Raw genomic sequence first — 22,801 nt, 5'->3', positions numbered from 1 at the left:
CAAGGTTAAAATTATATGTGTAACAATCTAATTCACAATCCCTCCTTCCCATCACATTCCCCTTCAGACTCCAGATCGATCTCAGCAACTTTCTCCGCCTCCTGTAATGTGAGATAGTCTTGCTCCACAGCCTGCACAGCTTGATATTTCGGAGGCAGTTCATCACGGTCAGCAAAGGCTCTCTCTATGGTCCTCGTGACCAGCGTTCGAATGCATGGAATACAACAACAGCCACAAGTGATAAAAATTGATACAGAAATGAACAAACCCAGCAAAAGTTGTCCTAACAATGTGCTCCATCTCCCAAACACTCCCTGTAACCAGGATAAAACAGGATTGGAGACTCCAGACTGGGCTTTTAATTCTTTCGACAATGCCCTAAGTTTCGTTAACCCCTTAGTGAGTGATCCATCTGGCCCTGTGTTATTAGAGATAGAAGTGCAGCATAGATCTCCAAACATAGCACACACTCCACCTTCTCTGCCAGGACCATATCAATCGCTATCCTATTCTGAAGTGTCATAAGGGAAGTTTCTGACAGTTGTTGATGTATTGCCTCAACAACGTCCCTGGTCAAATTTGCAAGGCGCTGGACATTATAGTGAATAAGGTTGATCCTATTAACAGTTTTATTTACAGTGATGGGAAAAATTGCACTAAAAACAGGAAAACTTTCAAACCCAGCTGCAATCTCATCGGCTAATTTAAATTCGTCCGGAATATTCCGGGCTTGGCCAATGGCATCAATCCATACCCCATCAGGGTTCCTTCCTCCCGGCCCCAAGAGTCCAACACTCCTCCTTTTTCTCCACAGCCAACTCTCTGTGTGGCGCAATTCTAGGGAATCCTCGTCTCCCTCCTGCCTTTTGACAATCAGCACTGGCGCATTAAGGTTTACTAGAGCACACCGACCATCCCAGTTAGCGGGGAGCCAGTTGTACAGCACTCTTCCTCCACAAAACCACCAAATATCCGCCCTAGCCTGGGTCAAGCGGGTTGCACTACTGCTATGTGAGAGATCAACATGAGTCCTGCACGAGTCGCTGGGCAGCCAACCCACATGGAAAACGTGCGCTGCTGTGTTGTTGTTGGCAAAACAAGTAACATTAGTTATGCCTGTGGATCTAAAGACAGGGGGAGCTACATTAGCCGGAGCTATGGGAAACGTCTGTTCCCATATCAGACACCTATTCAGTGGGTTGGATTCTGACATTAGGTTCAAGGCGCAGTCCATAGCATCTGTCTCCTCAAAAATTGATCTGCTCATCCGTAATAATGGCCTTCCTCGGGCACAGACCCAGCAGTTCCCATACCCTGCTTGGTCTGCATATTTACCCATCTGATCTATCCAGGAGTTTGACTCATCAATACCTGTCTCAATTGCTATCTTCTCTCCCCTGGACATCTTCGTACCGTCGAATTTTCTCACTTCCCCCTCTTTCGAAGTGGGTTTAATTATGTCCTTTGTGTATGTTTGTAAGTCGAATCTCACCACTCCCCAAGGATCTTTTCCATTAATAGACACTCCAATCATTAGATAGAAGAGGTCTCCGACACCATGTTCTCTCCCTGTGCCTCCCTCGCATGTCTTGTACTGTAGTAGGTTTTCGATACCCTAGTATCATTTCTCTATGTGCCTCAGACATGGCCGTACCGTTTTTACCCACGAGTCTTCCTAGGAAAGTTACCACCCTCCTTCCGATCTGACATTTCGACCTTTTTACTTTAAATCCAGCCTCGCTTAACCCCTTGAGTAAAACTGCTGTCCCTGTCAGGCACTCATGTGGCGTTTTCCCTGCTAATAGTAGGTCGTCTACATACTGAATCAGTGTAACATCTTCCGGGAGCTTTAATTTCATTAGGATTTCGCTAAGGGCCTGATTGAACAGTCCTGGACTGTCCTTATAACCCTGAGGTAATCTAGTGTATGTGTACCGATGTGCTTGGTAAGTGAAAGTGAACCAGTCTTGGCGTTCCTCAGCTAATTTCAAGCAGAAGAATGCGTTTGCCAGATCAATGACAGTATAGTATTCGTGCTCCGGACTCAGAGCCCTAAGTGCTACATATGGGTCTGGGACTGGTCTCCCGATGGTCTTGGTAGCCAAGTTAATCTCCCGGAGGTCGTGTACCATCCTCCAGTCTTTTCTACCCTGTTTGGGAACAGGCATGATGGGCGTGTTCCACATACTGTCAGGTGCCGCCCTTAAAACCCCTGACTCCATTAACCCTTCTATCGTTCCTTTAATACCCTCCTCCTGACTGGGCGACAAGCGGTATTGTTTTCTCCAAATTGGTTTCTGCCCGGGGTTGGCCAATTCTAGAAATACCTCTCCTTTTATTACTCCCACATCATAGGGCCCCGTTGTCCATATATGTGGACTCAGATTAGAAAGATATTTGTCTGAGTCTCTGTGATCAATATTTTCTCCTTCTATGGCTCGGTCTCTTTCTACTTTCTCATTCACAACCTGGTCCCATGCTTCAATATTCAGTCTGACAAATTTTCCTCCCTCCGAGGTGGAATATCCCGGGATTTCTGTCTGCCTGTATTCACACCATCGGACCCAGCTGTCGAGCGTGATGATCTTTGGCAATACCCAAGGTCACATGAGGCACACTTTCTACTCCTAAGCAGAACCACTCCATTTGTTCTTCTGTCATGACAACCATAGCAGCTATTCCCTCCTTACCTACAAAGATAAATGGACAATGTATCGTTTCTGTCTTCCCTTCTTTTAGAGAGTCCCACCTCTCCTCATATTCCTGGTCCGGGTGGATGGTGTAGTTTAATGTAACATGCATAGGATCTAGTGGATAATGGTAATCCCCATACCGAGGAATACTGGCCCTCCACTCAAAAAACTGTTTAATCAGCCCTGGGCCTGGTTCATCATACAGTAGCCGACTCCAGAAAATACTAACCTCCACAGAGTCTTCTGAAGCGTTAGATGGGGTCATTACTATAAACTGTCCTCCCCTTCTTATTGTATCCCCTGGGTATGTTAACCGAAGGCCCTTCTCAGAACATTGTATGGTTATTCCTAGTTTGGTAAGAATGTCCCTTGCTAATAAATTAATGGGGCAACTTGGCACAACCAGGACAGGCGTTTTAACCCTTTGTCGTCCAAATGTCATGTCGATGTTATCTGTATAGGGCTGTGTTTCCCTTATCCCGGAGAATCCTATTGTAGATAATGTTTTGCCCGAAAATGTGCTCCCTGGGGGTTTTTTAATCACTGTCGTAACTGCTGCCCCTGTGTCAACCATAAATTCAATTTTTTCTCCATTTACCGTCCCCCAAATTTTTGGTGGCTCCCAGGGAGGCGTGATTTTTGATTCTCCTGGGCACCGTCAATAATCAAATTCAGCACCTTCCTCAATATAGTCATTACGCTGAGGTGCCTGGACTTGTTGATCACTCTGCCACCCCCCGATTCTCTGGGGCCCATCAATGTGTCCACCCCTACCCCTTGCTTGTCCTCTTAAGTTTCCTCCTCTTCCCCGATAGCCTCTAATAGAGGGTAATCTTTTTCCCCTTGCTCTCCCAGCCTCCGGACAGTTCCGCTGGTAGTGTCCAGGATTTTGGCAGTACTAGCATACTGCATGTTCCCCTCTATACATTGTACCTAGCTGTCTTTCCCAACCATTTCTTACTTGGGGTCCCGGATTTATCACTGGCCCCATGACCTGTGGGACTATCTGTTGGGCCGCTAATTTAACCCCTATATGTTCTATGGCTCTCACCAATTTATCGGTTGTCTTGTCCACCTCCTTCTGGGACGCACTTTCTGACTTAGCATGCTCTGATTGACGATGTCGTTTGATTGCATGTGTCAGGTGTCTTTTCCACAAATCCTCTGACATTGTCTCTACTCCCACAATGTCCCTTAATTTTGCTTGAACCGTAGCAGGTAGTCCGTTTATTATCCCATTACGAAAGTGAGCCCTTCCTAAGGGGCTGTGGTCGGGTCTTTCTCCAGTCCCTGTTTCCCATAAGTCCCATGCTCGAGTGAAATACTCGTGTGCAGTCTCTCCTTCCTTTAGTTGAAGGGTTACCAAGGCATCCAAACTATAGGGTGTAGGAAATGTTTCTCTAAGTGCTTCCCAAAATTTATTCCGAAGTGGGTTAAATTCTATTTCATCCCCCAATTTACTGCTTCTTACAATTTTATCTATTTGCTTCAGGGCCCCTTCTGCCTTTAATTTTATCATGATAGTTCTGACATCTGCGAGTGCTAATTGTTCTTGGCAGGTTTCTCGCTCAAAACAAGAAATCCATGGACTAGCCCCATTACTCAACGGAGGTAGTTTTTTCATTAAACTCTCTAAGTCCATTCGTGACCAGGGTACATATTTTTGAGTTCCCCGTCCCGTGATCAGTAATGGGCATTGATATCTCAATTTTGGGGATTTCTGCTCCTTCTTTACTCTTGGCATGCATTTATTTATCCCACCTTGTTCTGACTCTTCTTCGTCACTGTCACTGTCCCTATCAGCTTCCAATGTCTCAGGGTCAAAGGTATATTGGTCACGTTCATCTCTAAGATAATCTTTTCGGCCATAGTTTAGTTGTTTCACATCTTTCTCTTTTGTCCTAACTATGTCCAGGTAGGCATGTCTATTTTTCTCCCTCCCGAGTCTTTTCCTTCTACTTTCCTCCCATGGTGGATCGTATCTCGTTTCCTCTTCTTTACTACACTTTTCGTCCTTTACTCCTATTACCATTCCTTCAGCTTTAATTTCTCCTGACAGTGTTGTAGTTATCTTTTCCACTTCCTTAAATACACCTACCATTAATTCTTTTTGATCCTCACTGATCTGCCCCAGCACATTAATATCTCTGTTTAAGTTTTTAATGTTATCCTGAACCTTTTTCATGTTCCATTTCTGTATCTCTAACTCCTTTTCTATTTTCTTGGACTCCAGAGGGGTCTCTACATCTATTACTCCCCCTTCTATTTTTATTAAAGGGGCCTGTACCTCGTCTGATGTGTCCCTATTCCCGAGGTTCTTGTCACACCCCAGTGTCTCAATATCTGGATATAAGGGACGTGACTCCAGGATCCCATCTGGGGTGCCAGGGGCACCTTGTGACTCCACATATGCATAGGGCGGGGGTCTACAAGCTATTTCTACAGGGGCCATAATAGGTGGGTTATCAGGGAGACCAAATTCTTCGAATATAGCTAGGACATCGCGGTACTGCATCTCCTTGTCTCTCACCCTCTTTTTTGCTGACTCGCGATTAAAGATTTTGTTTTCTGTGTCCCGTTTTGTTTCTTCCAGCTTGTCTAAGACTCTACGTTTTAAAATTTTGTTTCCCTCACCTGTCAGGAACATCTCAGTGCCCCCGGGTAACCAACCCCTCTTCCTCCAGCGGTCTACACATTTTCGGAGCATTTTTTGTTTTTCCAATGCCGCATTACTGGTATTTCGCTCCTCTAATTCCTGATTAATTTCCTTAATAACTTGGTCAAAAGTCTTAGCAGGCAACTGTACAGCCATAGCTGCGGGACCGCTTTCTAATGCCTGTTTTAATTTAGGTTCTTGTCCGTTTAGGGGATCTATGTCAACGAAAATTGCTTTTAAAAATGTCTCCTAGCAAGCTGGATGACTAATATCTTTTAAAGGAACAGTCTCTAAGTCTTGTCCTCCAATTGACTTCAGATTGTCCTGTATACTCTGATTGCTCGTTTTCCACTCTCTGTTTTCCCAAAGGGGTCTGAAAGTTAAATTACAACTAGAAAACCAAATATTTGGGCTATACTTTTGTCCTGTTTCCCTGTACCAATCTATGAATTTACGTAACTTTATCTCCTTGGTGATGTTGGGAATACCCTCATTTAACTTATCAAAAGTATTTCGAATAAACTGGGTGTCTCTTAGGAGTTTGTCAACTTTTTCATTAATATCTCCTACCTGATCCGGACACAGCTGTCGCAGCCTTCTGTCGTCATTCTTGTTCACCAGGCAGGCGTCCCTGAGTAATTTTTTTGTTGTCTCAAGGTCTCTAGTGTCTGCTGTGGTATTCCACCACGGCGAATTGGGGAAATAAATTCTTAACTTCTCAAGTGTACAGACATTATCATACCTACCGGACATTTATAAGTCAGTCTCTCAGATACAATTGAGGCCAATAAGCCTGAACCTTTGTTTTCTTTCAAAGCCCAACCTTCACGTGGGAGATTTCTCCTCTTAATAACCAGTTTAGGGCAGAAAACTCAGGTCCTCAATTGTTTATAGACCACCTTCTCACTCTATTGGACTTTGCAACGACACAATAAAGACTTTTAAACTCTAGTAGTTTCTTGCGAAGCACTTAATAAATGTCATTCAAACACCTTAAGGACTTTTATCTTGTCTGTAATCACTTACGTGTTACAATCCTGGCATGCGACCTTCAATTGTGGTCGTCTAATTTGTCCGATCTCCAGTTCTTACTGACAATCATAAAGATTTTTAAAAAAAAAGAGAATTTTGTTAAAACAGGCTTCTCTGGACCTTTTTATCAGCCGGCTGAGATGATTGTCAGAAAAAACAGAAACCGTCGTCCAGTGTTCACTCACCCATCACGTCGGGGTCACCAAATTGTTAGGTCTGCTTTGTTCATGAATGAGTGAGACAAACACCAGGCTGAGTCGAAATCAGGGTTCTTTGTTCTTTATTACCGGATTGTAACACTTGCGACTAACCATGTTAGTCGGAGAATGCATTCTGCCGTTATCAGCAAAATGGTGATTTTTTTATACCCTTGGATACATGCTTAGAACATCATCATATCATTACTTGTCCAATGACTAAAACTGTTGCTATCCTTTCCCTGCTAGCTTCCTGCCTCTCAATCCATCAATGTCTCTCTTATCTTGTAAGTACAAGGATGCATTCACATCTTGTTACAGCCCTGTACAGGGTAACTCCTTACACATTCCCATCTCATGATGTTTTACCTTACAGACCTCAGCGGCCAGATCCTGAACCATTCATTGTAAATTTCTCAATGTAAAATCTGGTTCATCTTCAATCAATGTCTGCAGAGAAGCAAAGAATAACTGCTTTAAAAAAAAATTATCTAGTTATCATTAGTACACAAGATATACTAATGATAACATAAATCAAATCATAACATCTACATATCAGTTGTAAATTAGAAGCGTAAACATAATTAGTACATATATTGTTCAGGACATCAAATTCTATAATAATAATAATTAAACAATTAAATCATAGCTCATACTATATCCCAAAATAATACTGAATTCAAAAATTATGCAAATAATACATGTAAAATTCCCTTATATATTATATACTTCTCTGATGTGATCATGTTGTTCTGTGATATGATCTTGTCTGTAGTTAAACCCCACCCAACCCCTTTACTTTTTTCGTCTTAAAAAAAGAAAAAAAAAATCCAAACTAATCTACCCACTCCCTCTAAACAAGCTTATCCGTATAATTTGTAAACATGATTTAAATAACGGCTCCCAGACACCAGTCGGAATCCTGGATCATCCACAGAATCCTCAGACAAATTCCTGTTGCAGCTCCACACACTTCACGGCCCATAAGGCATTACAGCAGCTGTAACAGTAATAGTAGGGTTCTTGCTTTGCGCATCCTATGGAACCTCAGAACAGCATGGCCCATTAGAGATGTGAGAAAAGCAGGCTAAAGGTTAAAGACATTATGAAATGTGTCACTCGGTTCCAGTGTTAGAACACCATCTCTGAATTTCTGCTCCTATTCTTGACCAGACCCTGGCATCAGTGAGCAGAGATTGTTGCAGCGATCAGAGGATTGGTGCTGATTTAGATCACCTGTTCTCAACAGGGCCATAAGCTGTCTCCTCCCTTCACCCCCACACACCAAGGGCTACAGTTCAATTAAGGAGGGGAGGGGGAAATGGATTAAAATTGTAAATTTTTTAAATGATTTTATGTAGTCGGTTGGAGAGAAGAATGGAAGAAACCAACTAAACTTGACTGCTTCACAGGGTAGGGGTCCCATAAACTTTGAGCAGAGTCACAAGGGGGGGGGGGGGCATAGCCAAAATAAGGTTGGGAATGGTTGATGTAGATACATTTGGACTGGAGAGCAGTGGATCTGGTAGGTTCAGAAGCACTTCCAAAATTATAGAAATAAATCAAATCAAGGCAGAAAAAGTGACTGTTCCTCAAGTCATCAATTTGCAGGCTACAGCAGAAAAGTATTTTAGGTGTTGCAGTGATATCGATACTTTTATACATTCTACCTGATTAGGCATGAAATTAAGTCCTTTCTGGATAAATTTGGGGAAATATAAGAAAAAACTATGGGGGTGGACTTCCCTTTTGATCTGTAATTGTTCCTTCTGGGGAATTTGGCTGTCATGATGTTAACTTACCTAAAAGTAAATCAAAATTTATTAAAATAACTTTGACAATAGCCAAGAAACATACAGCTGTAACATGGAAATCCGATTCCCTCTTACATATTGATCGTTGGAATATGGAAATGCAAAGATGTCTATCCCTGGAGAAAATTACTTAGAATATTAGAAATTAATATAACATTTTTGTATATATTTGGCAGCCTTATATGCATTATTTAAATTCCTGGAAAGTTTAGTCTATTTATTCAATATTTTAGATTTAATTTTCATCCCTAATTTACTATTTTTATTTTTTTTAATTTTTTTATTGTATTAAATATTGATGCCAGCTCTTCCCCTTTTCTTTTATCTTCTTCTCTCCTCTGACCACTTTTTATTTTTCTTTCTCTTAAGGTATGGAGGGGTTATTTCTAGGCTCTATGTAGGGGTTATTTCTAGGCTCTATGTGTAATTAAATAAAAATAAATTAATAAACCAAGCAGTTCTAATCTCTGTGTCATCCTCAGTTTCATCTGACATGCTTGTAACTTTACAAAGGAATTTTTGAATTAGGTCTTTTACTTTACTTTGTACAGAGCTTAAATCCTAGATTCTGATCTCTAACATTTGTTCACCCCAGGTCTCTCATTACTCAACATTCCAAAGGCCCAGGTTTACTATGGACTAATTAATATGAGCATTTTCAAGGTCTTCCAAAGGGATAATATAGAAATGTTATCATTCCTTTTCCCAATGTTCAGATTTATGCTGGCAAGTAGAGAATTTTCCAGGAACAGTTTGCAAAACAAGAAAGAACAACAAAGACCACTTTCGCAGAAGCCTATTCAGTATGTTCCTGAGATTCCTTACCAACTTTTGCAAATGCATCACAGGAAACATCCTGTTCAGATGCATCACAACTTGGCATAGGAACTGCATTGTGCAAGACAGCAAAAAACTGCAGCGAATTAGCTCAGGCTGTCAGGCAAACTGACCTCCCCTTCATCAGTTCTATCTATAGCACCACTGCCTCTTATGCTCCTTTATATCGAGCAGAAAATACACGAGCTTGAAAACTCAAACATCTAGGTTTCATTTCTCCTGTTATCAGACACTTAAATAGATATTTTAGATGATGCCTTTGCCCTGTTTTAACTCTACTTCAACTTATACCTTGGACAATCCTTTTGTATTTTTCTCTAAACTCTGCACTATTTGACATGTGGCACTATTGCCCACACTTGTGTCTTATTTATTTGTTTATTAATTTGATTATTGTTTGCACACCATCAGTTGACTTGCCTGGATAGCACACGTAACAAATCTTTTTAATGTATCTCAGTACATTAATTTTTAAAAATCCAATTCAATTCAATTGCACTGTTTACAGTCCTTACAACTCTAAGCCCTCGGAGGCTCATCTAAATGGGAATATGTCTTCTGGCATCAACAAAGAACACTGAAATACATCATTCTACGTTGATCACAACTTTTGCAATTCTAAACATGCTGATTGGCCACATGCTGAAGTATTTCCATTGGCACTGTGACCATCTTCCCCTTCATGGTCTACCAGTGTAACTGTATAACTTGGATCGACTCCAGTGGAGCATGAAGTAACAAAGGGCTGTGGAGAGCATGAAAAGGAAGTTGGGGAAGTCGATCTTGAAATGGAAATATTTCACTTACCACAATAAACAGAATCCCAGTGGTCAAAGGCCACGTGAGTGAAGTGTGTTGTTTACATTGAGTATATTCCTGTTTATGTCACACTTTGCTCCTTTTAAAAAAACCTATTAGTTTGAAGTGTCTATAACAAGCTTCACTCCATTGTTCCATTACTTTCCCTGAAGAAATGTTTGAGAAGAGCCAATTTATAGCAAATCAGGAATTGATTGTCACCCACTTCCAACTCTTCCCAGTAAGAAAAATCAAATATTTATATTTGTGAGTGGAAACTTTGATAAATTAGAAAAGGTGAACAGTAACAGATTTTTCACACAAGAACTGAATATTTAAAGGTAGATTGACTCTGAGGTCATTTCTGATGAATGATTTACATCTGGCTCTCCGATATTTATTTGTTGACGTGTTGACCACTCACAATTTTCTGCATTCATTTCAAATTTCCAGGTTATTAATATGAAAATAAATTGAAAGTGATTGTGAACTCCGATGACAGGAGAAACAAACATAGAATGATAAAACAAAAACTGTTACCTCTTCCTGAGTCACTAGTCCCTTTTCTACTGGCACATTGTCCCAGGAATTAACTGAGAATTTACTGGGGCAGGATCCAGTGGAAAAGGAGCACTGTCCGAATGCCGGAATCAAATGACATAATTTCAAACTGGAGAATAACCGCCTTGACCCCTACTCATATCCCTGGTGTTTGCTGACACCAGAGGGCTGATAAAACCAGTGAAAAACGGACAGCGGACTTTCATTTCCAGTTGAAGGTAGAACACTCCAATCCTCGGGGATTAGCTGTGTTCAGTGGAAAAGCAATTCATGTCCCAGTTAAGGGTGGCCGAGTTGAAACGGCACAAAGGGCTTCCTATCTCGAGACACTGCACAGCCAATTATCTGGGATGCTAGTGGAAAAGAGGCTACTTACAGCCAATGAGATGCAATGGTTAAAGTTATTCAGGTTCTGGAATTTCCAGTGATTCTAATCCATTGTTCATCCTTTAGAGTTCAGGATGCTGTAACATGAAAGAAGAAAGGAGGTGGAAACTCATGTGGAAATCACACTGTCTTCTCCCCTCCCTTCAACAGAAGATACGGGAGAACCAAGGACAGTTTATTTCCTGCTGTTATCAAAATCTTGAATCAATCTCATTTGTATAAAGTGATGCTTTACACAATTTCCTTGTACCACAACACTCTCCACATTTGTCGTATGCAACTCAAAATCCGATATTTTTCTTTTACTGTATTTTTTTTATTATTCCATCACCTGCTGTTCCATGTAAAGGTGACTTGCCTGGGTAGCATGCAAATACAAAGAGGTAGCCTTATGATTCAGGGAAGTAGATTTAGGACAGGAATGAAGAGGAAATAGTTTTCCCAGAGAGTAGGGAATCTGTGAGATACGATGGCCAAACAAGCCAGAGAGATTGCTTATTAAATGTATTTAAGACAGATTTTGGTGGAGTGTAGGAATGAAAGAAAAAGATAAATATTCTGCCTAGTGGTCAGCAGGTATCTGTTCGTGGACACCCTGTTCTTTATGATTTTTATGAATGACCTGGATGAAGAAGTAGATGAGTTGGTTAGTAAGTTTGTGAATGACATATAAGTGGGTGGTGCTGTGGATAGTCTGGAAGGTTGCCAGCCGTTACCGAGGGCCACTGTGGCCTAACTTGGTGGAGAAGTGGCAAGATGAAGTTAACCCAGAAAAGTGTGAAGTGATTCATTCCCATCCCGAAATGCAGAAGTCTCTTATAGGGAAGGATAACTTGAAGCCGGCCAATGCTATAGACACAGCCAGAGCCTTCGAAACCATGAGGTTGCAAATGAAATCCCTATTTATGCAGATCCATCTACAGCAAAGAGAAAGAAGGGTTGATGCTATGAAGAACACAATCAGAAAAGTGCAAACCCCCAAGTCCTGCAGAAAATGTGGCAGATAACACCCCTTCGATGACTGAAACAAATGCCCCGCATAAAGCTCTGAATGTAGAGTCTGTGGTAAAGCAATTACAAAGGCAGAATGGGAGGACTCTGAGTAGTGTGGAAGAACTGAGAGATCCTGTGGTCTGTGTCCATAGGACACTCATAGCTATGGCCCAGGTTGATATGTTATTAAGAAGGTGTATAGTGTGAGGGGAATTAATTAACTATGGGATTGAGATTAAGTGCCATGAGGTAATGATGCAGCGAGATAAGACCTTAATTAGAAACCACTTGGAATATTGTGTTCATTTCTGGTCACTTCATTACAGGAAAGATGTGGATGCTATAAACAAGGTGCAGAGGAGATTTGCAAGGAAAGTAAATCACAAAAATCTGTCAACATTGTGGTTGAAGCAAAAACATAAAATGCTGGAGAAACACAGCTGGACAAGCAGTGTCCTTTGTGACAGTCATGGCTTGGCTTCACAAATGAAGATTTAGGAAGGGGACTGTCCACATCCACTGCAGGCTCGCTGGTGGCTGACGAGGCCAATGTGGGACAGACATGCCCAGCCGCAACGGCTGCGAGGGAAATTCTGTTCTGGTTTTGATGCTGCTGCGTCACGGTTCTTCCTCCATCTCCTTTTCACAAGTTCACAAGTTAAAAGAGCAGAACCAAGCCATTAGGCCCATCGAGTCTGTTCTGTGACTCTACACTAAGCTGAATTATGCTCACACCTAGTTCCAATTTTCAGCCTTTTTCCCATATCATTTGATACCCTTACTAATTTCCTGTTTAAATACTCCCAGTGATCGGGCCTCCAGTGCTTTGTGCGGCAGTGAATTCCACAGATCCACAACCCTCTGACTAAAGAAGTTCTTCCTCCTCTCTGTTTGAATTGGATAACTTTTAATTTTAAGACTATGACTCCTTGTGCTCGATTCACCCATCAAGGGAAGCATCTTATCTTCATTCACTCTATCAGAACCTTTCAGTATTTGAAATGTTTCTATGAGATCCCTCTTCATTCTCCTATACTCCAATGAATACAACCCAAGATCTGCCAAACGCTCCCATTACGCCAGCCCCTGCATTCCAGGAATCATCCTAGTAAATCTCCTCTGCACCCTCTCCAACAACATCACATCTTTTCTAAAATGGGGGCCCAAAACTGTACACAGTTCTCTAGATGGGGTCTCACCAGTGCCCCATAGATTCTCATTAACATTTCTCTACTCTTACACACTATACCTCTTGAAATTAATACTTGCATAGCATTCACCTTCTTCACTCCCAATCCCACCTGGGCATTAACTTTTAGATTACTTTGCACATGGACACCCAGGTCTCTTGGCATCTTCGAGGATTGAATTTTCTCCCCATCCAAATAGTACTCTCTGCCTGTTTATTTTCTCTGCTAAAATGAAGAAGCGAACACTTCTCAACATTGTATTTCATCTGCCATATTTTTGCTGAGTCTCCCAATCTGTCTTTCTCCTTCTGCAATTTTATGGTTTCTTCAACACTTCCTGCTCCGCCACCTATCTTAATGTCATCCGCAAATTCGGCCACAAAACCCTTCATTCTACAATCCAAGTCGTTATTATAAATTGTAAATATCAGTGGATCCAAGTCGTCAAGGATAGCCTTGCTTGCATTCTCAAAGGAGGAGACAGACTGGTAAATGGGGTATCACCAGTCCAGGCGATTGGAGGCTAGGACAGACCACTGGGGATGGTCAATATGACAGGCTCCAAGTGATTACTTTATTAGAGCCCCTCTGTCAATGTGGCCAGTGGAGAGTTCACCATACAGCACAATCTTGGGCAGGTGATGATCCTCCATCCTTGAGTCGTGCCCTGTCCAGCGTAACTGCATCTTCAACAGCATGTTATTGATGCTGGTAACTTCTGCCTGTTCAAGGACCAATGTTAGAAAGGAAGTTCCTTCAGTGGATGATGAGGATGGTGTCAAGGAGTTGTAGGTGACCCACGACTCAGAGCCATACCAGAGGGTGGTCAGTAGAACGGGTCTGTACATACTGATCTTTGTGCCTTTCTTCTGATGCTTGGTGTTTCAGACTCTTTTGTACATCCTGCCGAATAGGCTGTTTGCCTTTGCCAGTCTGTTGTCAACCTCTTTGTCAATCTTGGGATCTTACAAGATGGTGCACCCCAGGTAGCTGAACTGGTGAACTATCTTCAGATCACTCTCACCGATGGTAATACGATGAGAGTGGTAGTCTTTCTGAGGTGTGGGCTGATGGAGAACTTCTGCCTTCTTTAAGCTGACTTACAGTCCAAAGACGTCGGCAGCCTTCGCAATATACTGCAAAGCTGCCTCTGTTTGGGCAACAAGGACAGCATCGTTGGCAAAGAGTAGCTCTCAAATGAGTTGCTCCAATATCTTGGGTTGGGACTGAAGATGCCGCAGGTCGAACAGGCAGCCAAAGGTACAGTATCGGATGGAGGCACCGTTCTCGTCGTCAAGGTCTTCTGTGTCCTCTATGTGTAAAAACACATAACCAAGGTTTTGTGTTTGAGCCCTTCATCAAGGTATGGAAGAATGTTGGCAGGCAGTCAAATGTAGGATGGGGGAGGGCAACAGAATGAAGGTACATCCCAGCTGGTTGACTGTCCCAAACTGAGGAGGGGTCTGAGGGACAGTCACTTTTATTCAGGAGCTTGAGGGAGGAGCCATAGGTGCAATTGGCCAATGGGAGTGCCCAGACAAATATATACATACAGAGGTTTTTTAAAAGTGTTTTTAAATTTGAAAATTTGTTCTGATCGTACCTAATTGACTCATTATGTGCAGTTTCATAACTCCAAAGGAATTGGGCCAATGACAATTTTTCTCAAGCAAAATGTTTCAGTATTAATTGGGTCTAGAGCAGTGATTCTCAACCTTCACTTCCCACTCACATACCACCTTAAGTAATCTGTTTCTAATCACGGAGCACCAATAGCATAGGGATTACTTTTTCGTTTTATTCACGTACTTCTTTAAGGTTGAAAATCACTGGCGTAGGGCCTCGATGACTGTGGAAAACGGGAGTTCTCATCAATGAGCTGCACACCTTAGCAAAATGCCCTTTCTTCCCGCAGCTGGAGCAGACAGCGCCTTCCGCTGGGCAGCATTTCCTTGGGTGTTTGCCCAGGCCGCAGAAGTAGCACTTTGGGTACTCACAGAGTGCAGTGGCTATGGCCGAGTCACTGGCGGGACATGGTGGTACTGGTGTTAGGCACTTGCAGCGTATGGCTGCTGTGGTTTGGATCGCTGGCGGAACTTGATGGTGGCGGCGTGTCCCAAGTTAGTGGCACCCAGGGCAACCGCGATGTTGGTTGCGCAGGCCTCCAAGTCCTGAAAGACCACCTCCAGTGTGCCACTAATTCGACTGCCCTCCACACACTGAGCTCACCTTGTTCTAGTAGTCTCTGGCAGACATAAGAATCCCTAATCAGGTCCTCCATGCAGTCTGCGGCTATCATGATCTTGCATTCACAGGCCCATCTGAGGATTCGCAGTCTCCAGTGTTCGACTTCCCGGGTCGAAGCTTTCCGGTCACTAGGAGGTTGTTATATAGTCAGGATGATGTGACCACGTATGAAAACACCCTTCTCACTATAGTAACTGTAGTCCACCACTGTGGGGCATTTGTATGTATATGTGGGTGTGTGAACAATTTCCTAAGATGGTGGAAGACATTATTAAGTAAAATCTCTTCTGTTATTTGAATCTTGCATCTCTATGTTATTTAAGAAGCCTCTCAAGTAACACAAAGACATAACATGGTAGCAGTGGTATAAGAGAACAAGAATAAAGCCATAAAATTGATTTTAAGTCATTAAAATACGAATGGGAAGAAGAGAAAGAAACATTACTGAAAAAAATGGCTGGAGCAACAGCAGTTCACCCAGAGATGGACTGAGAGGCTGAAGACTTTGTGGAATCATTTAAAAAGTTTCAGCAGAAGTGCAATTTTGGATTCAAAAGCAATTTAAAAAATGCAACAGCAGAGAAGGTCAGTTATCTACTTCTCTGGACAGGGGAGCGAGGCCTTGACTTATTTAATAGCTGGGAGCTTACAGAGGTGGAGAAAAATGATCCAGAGCAGATATTTGCAATGTTTGCTTCAAACCTTGAACTCAAGCCTAATCATACAATTAAACGCTATGAATTTCAAGAGACTGATGTAACTGTTGATAACTTCCTCACAAGACAAAAATTGTTGCTGCAAAATGCAGATAAGGATATAGAGGAAAGATTAGTTGATCAAATAATACTGGGGAGTGCCCATCCCGAAATGCAAAAGTCTCTTATAGGGAAGGATAACTTGAAGCCGGCCAATGCTATAGACACAGCCAGAGCCTTCGAAGCCATGAGGTTGCAAATGAAACCCTATCTATGCAGATCCACCTACAGCAAAGAGAAGGAAGGGTTGATGCCATAAAGAACACAATCAGAAAAGTGCAAATCCCCAAGACCTGCAGGAAATGTGGCAGATGACTGAAACAAATGCCCCGCATATAGCTCTGAATGTAGAGACTGTGGTAAAGCAAACCACTGTGCGAAGATGTGCTAGTCTGGTATGAAGAAAACAGTAATACCAGTGAAAATAAAAACAAGAAGAAGATCCACCACATAAAAGGAAACAACAATGAGGTCTCTGACATCCAGATACTTAACATGGAATCCATACACATTCACGAGATGTCAGGTGGCATGAAAGAAGGAAGCAAGTTGCACACAAGGATCCAAATACAGAGGACAATCCAGAACAAGCCTACGATATTCAACCTAAAAGGGGAAGCTGGATATTGGATCACAAAGCAACGTCCTTCCACTCAGACTCTACTGCCAAATGTTCCCAGAGAACATAATAAAAGGGTATCCAAAAGATGGTGCATTGGAAACAGCAAATGACACCTTAATGGCCTATGGTAGACCGATGATCAAGCAGCTAAGGAGAGTTAAGATCAATGGCTGCCATAAAGGAAAGAACATCCACTGTACCTTCCACGTGGTAGATACAGATGAACCAGCAATTCTAGGACTGGATAGCTGCTGGGAGTTTTAGTTGATCTCTGTCAATTATGAGATTCAGATGAAGAAGATATCCAAAGGTATCAACAGAAACACCCAACAAAAAGAGAAAATGATTTCCACAGAAGTACCTTACAGGCAACGGCACACAGTGGGAAGAGACTTGTTCACCAAGAATAAAAAGTGGTATTTAATAGAAGCCTGTTATTACTCTTAAGTTTCCATTCATCGAAAGGGTGAAAGACCTGAGGTGGTCAACTATTACCTCAGAAATGAGACTGCTCCTTGCTGAACAAGGAATAACTGAGCAAGTAATGTGTGACAATGGCTGAAGAATATGGGTTTGTCATCACTACATCATCCCCATACTACCCCAAAGGTCATGGGTTCATTGATAGACAAGTCCAAACTATGAAATGCACACTAGTTAAGTGTGGAAAAACAGAAGAAGACCCCTATCTCGCTCTTCCATCATTACGAGCAACATATTTAAGGACTGACATGAAGTCTCCGGCAGAACGCGTAAATGGCAGGAGACACAAAACAACTCTGCCAAGCAAAATACACTCTGCAGAAGACCAAGAGGAAACCAGAAGAAGACTGGCTGACACAAAAGGACACCAGCATTATAACAAACATTCACTAACATTGCCAGAAATATTCAGAGGGCAGCAAATGCATATTCAAGAGTGATGTGAAAACATGAACTCCAGCTAAAGTCATTAGAGAAGCTGAGACACCAAGATCATACATCGTCGAGACAGACTCTGGCAATCAGCTGAGGAGGAACAGAATTCACATCCAGCCGACACAAGATGTGATGAAGCAGAAAGCTTTAATACCAGAAAAGCCTGCAACACCAATATCAAGTGAGGTATCAAGTGAAGAGACCACGACCACTAATACTGAAACATCAACACAGCAGTTGTCAGGTGAAGCACCACAGCTACATCACCTACACGTGGACCAGCAACGCAGAGCCCAACGGTCGCAGCCAAATCCACAAGATGGTGAAGGAACATACTGCCCACAGTGCAATATCGATAAGAACTATTTAAAAATAGTTGTGTAAATAAACTAGTGTACAAGTACCATCACTTAAGTTGCACTGGAAAGAAAGTGATAAAGAACACTAAATATTTCTTTATCTTGAGAGGGAGGGATGTTATATAACATGTCAGGATAACATGAACTATTTTGTAACCACGTAAGAATACACCCTTCTCATCTAAGGCAGGGGTCATCAACACTGTGCCCACGAGCACCAGGTCGCCCGCAGGGACCACGAGTCATCTGTGGGCCTGTTCTAAATATAGCACTAGTCACCAATGAGCTCTGTCTAAAATTTTATTTAATTGTGTTGCTATTCTTTTAGAATAACACTTACATTGATGTAGATTTGAAAACAAAAATACAGGTATCGGCAGCGTGAGTCGGGCAGGCAATGGGGGAGAGACTGGCAGCAGAAGTCAGACCAGTGAGGGGTGGGGGGAGAGTGACCTGCAGCGCGAGTCAGGCCGCCGAGCGGAGGGAGAGACCGGCAGCGTGAGACGGGCAGGTGGGAGATCGGCAGTGCAAATCAAGCCATGGGGGGGGGGGGGGGTGGGGTGGGGGAGATTGGCAGTGCATGTCGGGCCGAGCGGTGCGGGGGGGGTGGGGGGGGGGGGTTGGGGAGATGGCAGCACTATTCGAGTAGGTTTAAATCTGCCTTTCTGAAATCCAGAAAAATCCAAAAATTGGAACATACTCTCCCCTAAGGGTTCCGGATAATGTCATTCTATTTTGACATTTGAAAAAGATTTGGAAAGGTACATGGTTAGGAGAGATATGAAGGGCTATGATCAGGTTAATGGGATACGACAGCATATAGCATCTCCCCTGACCCCTCTACTCCCAGAGGCAACCAAATCACGATTTCCCTCGTCCTCACTCATTGCTCTAGCAGCATCCACATCCAAACATTACCCTCTATAATTTTGGCACCTTCAACATGATCCTTCACATCTTCTCCTCTCCTCCCTTCCCCCACCTCCCATAGGGTCTGCTCCCTCCGTGATCCCTTGTCCCCTCATCCCCTCCCATTAATCTTCCTCTTGGTACCTTCCCTTGCAACTGCAGGAAGTGCAACATTTGCGCCCAAACCTCCCTCACTATCATTCGGGGCCCCAAACAGTCCTTTCAAGTGAAGCCACACTTTGTTTGTATATCCGCGGCAGTCATCTGCTGCATCCGGTGCTCTCATTGTGGCCTTATTTACATCAGAGAGAAGAGACCCAGACGAGGAGATCGCTTTACTGAGCACTTCCCTCTGTCCACATTAGTGACAGGGATCTCCCAGTGACCAACCATTTCAGTTCTGCGCCCCACTCCTGCATTGACATGTCTGCTTATGCCCCCATGTACTTTCAAACCAAGACAAACTTTAAATTGGAGGAACAACATCTAATTATCTGTCTGTGCATTCTCCAATCAGATTGCATTAACATCGGCTTCTCCGGCTTCAGCTAGCCTACCCTCCATTCTCCCTCCCTTGCCAACCCTCTTTCTTCTTTCCTCCAGCTCGCTACCCCCTTCCCTTTCTATTCACAGAGCCATCCCCTTCCCCCTGTTTGCTGGTGTGGCCTCCCTCCCTTATTCACCTATCATCTCCTGCATTTAGGACTGTGCTCATCCCCCTGTCCTTCCTTCCTCCTCCTCCTCCTCCCCCCACCATTTTGTTTGGGCACCTCCTCACATTTTGTCATACTTTAATGAAGGGCTCAAGCCCAAACCATTGGGTTTACATCTTTATCTTTGCGATATAAAGTACACAGTTTGACCTGTTGGGTTTCTCCATTTTTACAGGCGCCCAACACTCTATGTGTATAAACCCTCTCCCCAAAACTTTACTTCACTCACCTTAATGTACTCTGGCATTGGCCATTGCCATTGTGGGAAACAGTTACTGACTGTCCACTCTATCCATGCTTCTCATAACCTTGTACACCTCTATGAACTCAGCTCATCCTCCATCGAAGGGAAAGCCCTAGTTTGCTCGACCTTTCTTCATATGACATGGTCTCCAATCCAGGCAGGATCCTGGTAAAGCTCCTCTGCACCTTATTTGGACCGTTCCTGATATTTTACAGTTGAAGTGTCAGTTACCTTATAAAGGTGGTCCTAGTTCTCCATAGCTTCTTCCATTCCTCAGCAGTGCCTTACACTGCCCCACACCATTGAGAAACACCAGTGGTCATTCCAATTTCTGTCTGATTCAAAACTATTGCATCCCACAACTCACCAACAACGCCATCTCTCCTCATATCCTGCAGCCTCCTGATACCTCATTCAGGAGCAAAGTCATTGGAGAACATCCCCCCAACCCCGCCATTCAAACACTATCGCAGAATCTTCCTTTATTAGCAAACACCTGGATTATCCTTAAAATGTCAGCCAACACAAATTCAAATATTTGTCAGCCCAGAGATATGTATTTGTAAAGATCAGAACAATACTCCTTCATTGCTGCGGGGTGATTCTAAACTTCGAACAGGTAGCTGACAGTAGAAATATTGCTGTAGAAAGCAGGCTGGACCTTTTTGTTTGTTTTGCTACCTCTTTCCATGCAAGCCATATAAACAAGCCTTTCCCAAGTATGAGTTGGACACTACTAAACCTCAAGATCAAGATTCAATTTATTGTCATAGCAATAAACAATATCATATTACATGAACTTTCTTTTTGCCTGCTGCAAGCCAGATTTGCTACCGGCAGGAATTTCCTAAACACCTCTTACAGTATGCCTCCCCTTCAGGTCAAGCTGGACTATGGACTAGGTGTGGATATGCATTCATTCTGGTGCCCTACCATTCGGCGTGGGCAATCATGTCTCTCCATCCGTCGCGATCTCTGACCCACTCAACTGCAGTTGTTGCCTCTCATGTTCTCCTTCGGCGAAGGCTCCACCTTGGAGCAGAGAATGTAGTCAATAGTGAGTTACTGATTATTCAAAGGAAAAATACTGAATTGGTTTCCCGCTGCCTTCTTCAGTTGCAGCGTCCATGCTGGATGGGTAACTACTGGCCATTGATCAGCAGGTTCATCTGCCCAGCATATTTACTTTTACAACCATAAATTCCAATTTGTAGAATCTGCTTGTAAAAACCATCCACTATCTGTAATCATGGCTTCACGTGGCCCTGATTGGTAGGCTAAATAGGTTCTACACCTTGCCCAAGGGTGACCTGTAGGCCATTAGATGGAAGGAGCACCTTATACCTCCTTTTGCTGAGCAATTGCACAGCACCGACACCATCATGCATCAGAGCTAAAATAGAGAGTTATCATGGGGCAAGTGAACTCCGTCTGAATCTCCCTGGAGACTTTTTTGAATGCCACCACATCAGTGAAGTGAGCCATGGAGTCATATAGATTTCAGATTTATTGTTAGAGTACGTACATAACTCACATATAACCCTGAGATTCTTTTTGCTGCGGTCAAGGCAGAAATACCACTTATTGGTGGTGCAAACAAAACTGTACTCAACATAAACATGTAAACAAGAAAGAAATGTAAACCAACTGGCTGTTTCACACAGAGAGAGAGAAAAAAAATCATTGAAATGTAATAATAAGAGACAGAGCCCCCGATGGAGTTTGTCGTTGAGGAGTCTGATGGTGGAGGGGTAGCAACTGTTCCTGAACCTGGTGGTGCGAGTCTTGTGCCGCTTACATCTCTTTCCTGATGGTAGCAACAAGAACAGAGCATGTGCTGGGTGATGTTGCTACTTGATGATCTCCGACAGCAGCGTTCCCTGTCGATGTTCTCGATGGTGGGGAGGGTTTTGCCTGTGAAGTTCTGGGCTGCGTCCACTAAACTTTGGAGGGGTTTACGCTCGGGGATATTGGCGTTCCCCCATACCAGACCATGATGTAACCAGTCAGCACACTTTCTGCCACACATCTGTCGAGATTTGCCAGGGTTTTTGATGTCATACCAAACCTCTGCAAACTCCTGAGGAAGTAGAGACGCTGATGTGCTTTCTTTGCTATGCCATTGGAGTGTTGGGTCCAGGAAAGCTCCTCCGAGATCTTGACTCTTAATAACTTAAATTTGTTACCCTCTCCACATCTGATTCCCACCCCCCCCCCCCCCCCCCAGTGATCACTGCAATTCCCTTTGGTTTCCCCTTCCTGAAGTCAACAATTAGCTCCTTGGTTTAGGTGACATTGAGTGCAAGTGCACCATTCAGCCAACTTTTCAATCTTGATCCTTTATCCTGACTCATGGCCTCTACTTATACAACCCACTACTATGGAGTCATCAGCGAATTTGTGGATGTCGATACAGCATGGAAACAATCCTTTTGACCTAGCTTCTTTGCACTTATCAGAGAACACCCATTTGCATCAATCCTACATTTAATCCATTCTCTCCAAATTCTCAGCCTCTCCTCAAATTCAACCACACTAGGATTAATTTACAGTGGCAGGTTAAACAAATAACTTGGATGTTTTAGGATATAGGAACAGCTGTAGGAAACCTGTGCAGTCACAGAGAGTATGTGTGAACTCCCTGTGGTAAACTACTGTATATATGTTTAGATGTGTCAGGAAACGTCCATTGCTGACTGTACCTGAGGCTCCTCCCACTGACACCTGAATAAAGGCAAATGTGCCACAGCCCAGGATAGTTGACCAGCATGGACGGATGTTCATTCTGTTGTGAATAAAAGCCTATCAGTTTCTAGTCTTTGAAGTTATTGATGATGCATTGCTCCCATAGACAGATAGGGACTGAAGCCAACTCA

At 43.1% G+C, this 22,801-nt stretch overlaps 1 protein-coding gene across 2 annotated transcripts; it reads right to left on the bottom strand.

Moving 5' to 3' along the window:
- Nucleotides 1-2,583: 2,583 nt before the first annotated feature.
- Nucleotides 2,584-22,783, bottom strand: LOC138751835 (uncharacterized). Of its 2 annotated transcripts, none has more exons than XM_069914672.1 (2): nt 22,628-22,768; nt 2,584-7,028 (listed from the first exon to the last, which is right to left on the bottom strand). In XM_069914672.1, the coding sequence occupies exon 2, from the start codon at nt 5,503-5,505 to the stop codon at nt 3,592-3,594; it is 1,914 nt and encodes a 637-aa protein (XP_069770773.1). In that variant the 5' UTR covers nt 5,506-7,028; nt 22,628-22,768; the 3' UTR covers nt 2,584-3,591. The 2 variants fall into 2 exon arrangements, 1 of the variants encoding a protein (XP_069770773.1); XR_011350223.1 differs by lacking the exon at nt 2,584-7,028 and adding an exon at nt 20,766-20,957 and having other exon boundaries at nt 22,628-22,783.
- Nucleotides 22,784-22,801: the final 18 nt, after the last annotated feature.

Source organism: Narcine bancroftii, chromosome 1 (assembly GCF_036971445.1).
Source record: "Narcine bancroftii isolate sNarBan1 chromosome 1, sNarBan1.hap1, whole genome shotgun sequence".
NCBI lineage: Eukaryota > Metazoa > Chordata > Chondrichthyes > Torpediniformes > Narcinidae > Narcine > Narcine bancroftii.
This window is presented reverse-complemented; position numbering and strand designations above follow the sequence as displayed.

Coding starts and splice junctions, on each gene's coding strand:
- LOC138751835 (XM_069914672.1), bottom strand. CDS start 5,505: ATGGCTGTACAGTTGCCTGCTAAGACTTTTGACCAAGTTATTAAGGAA.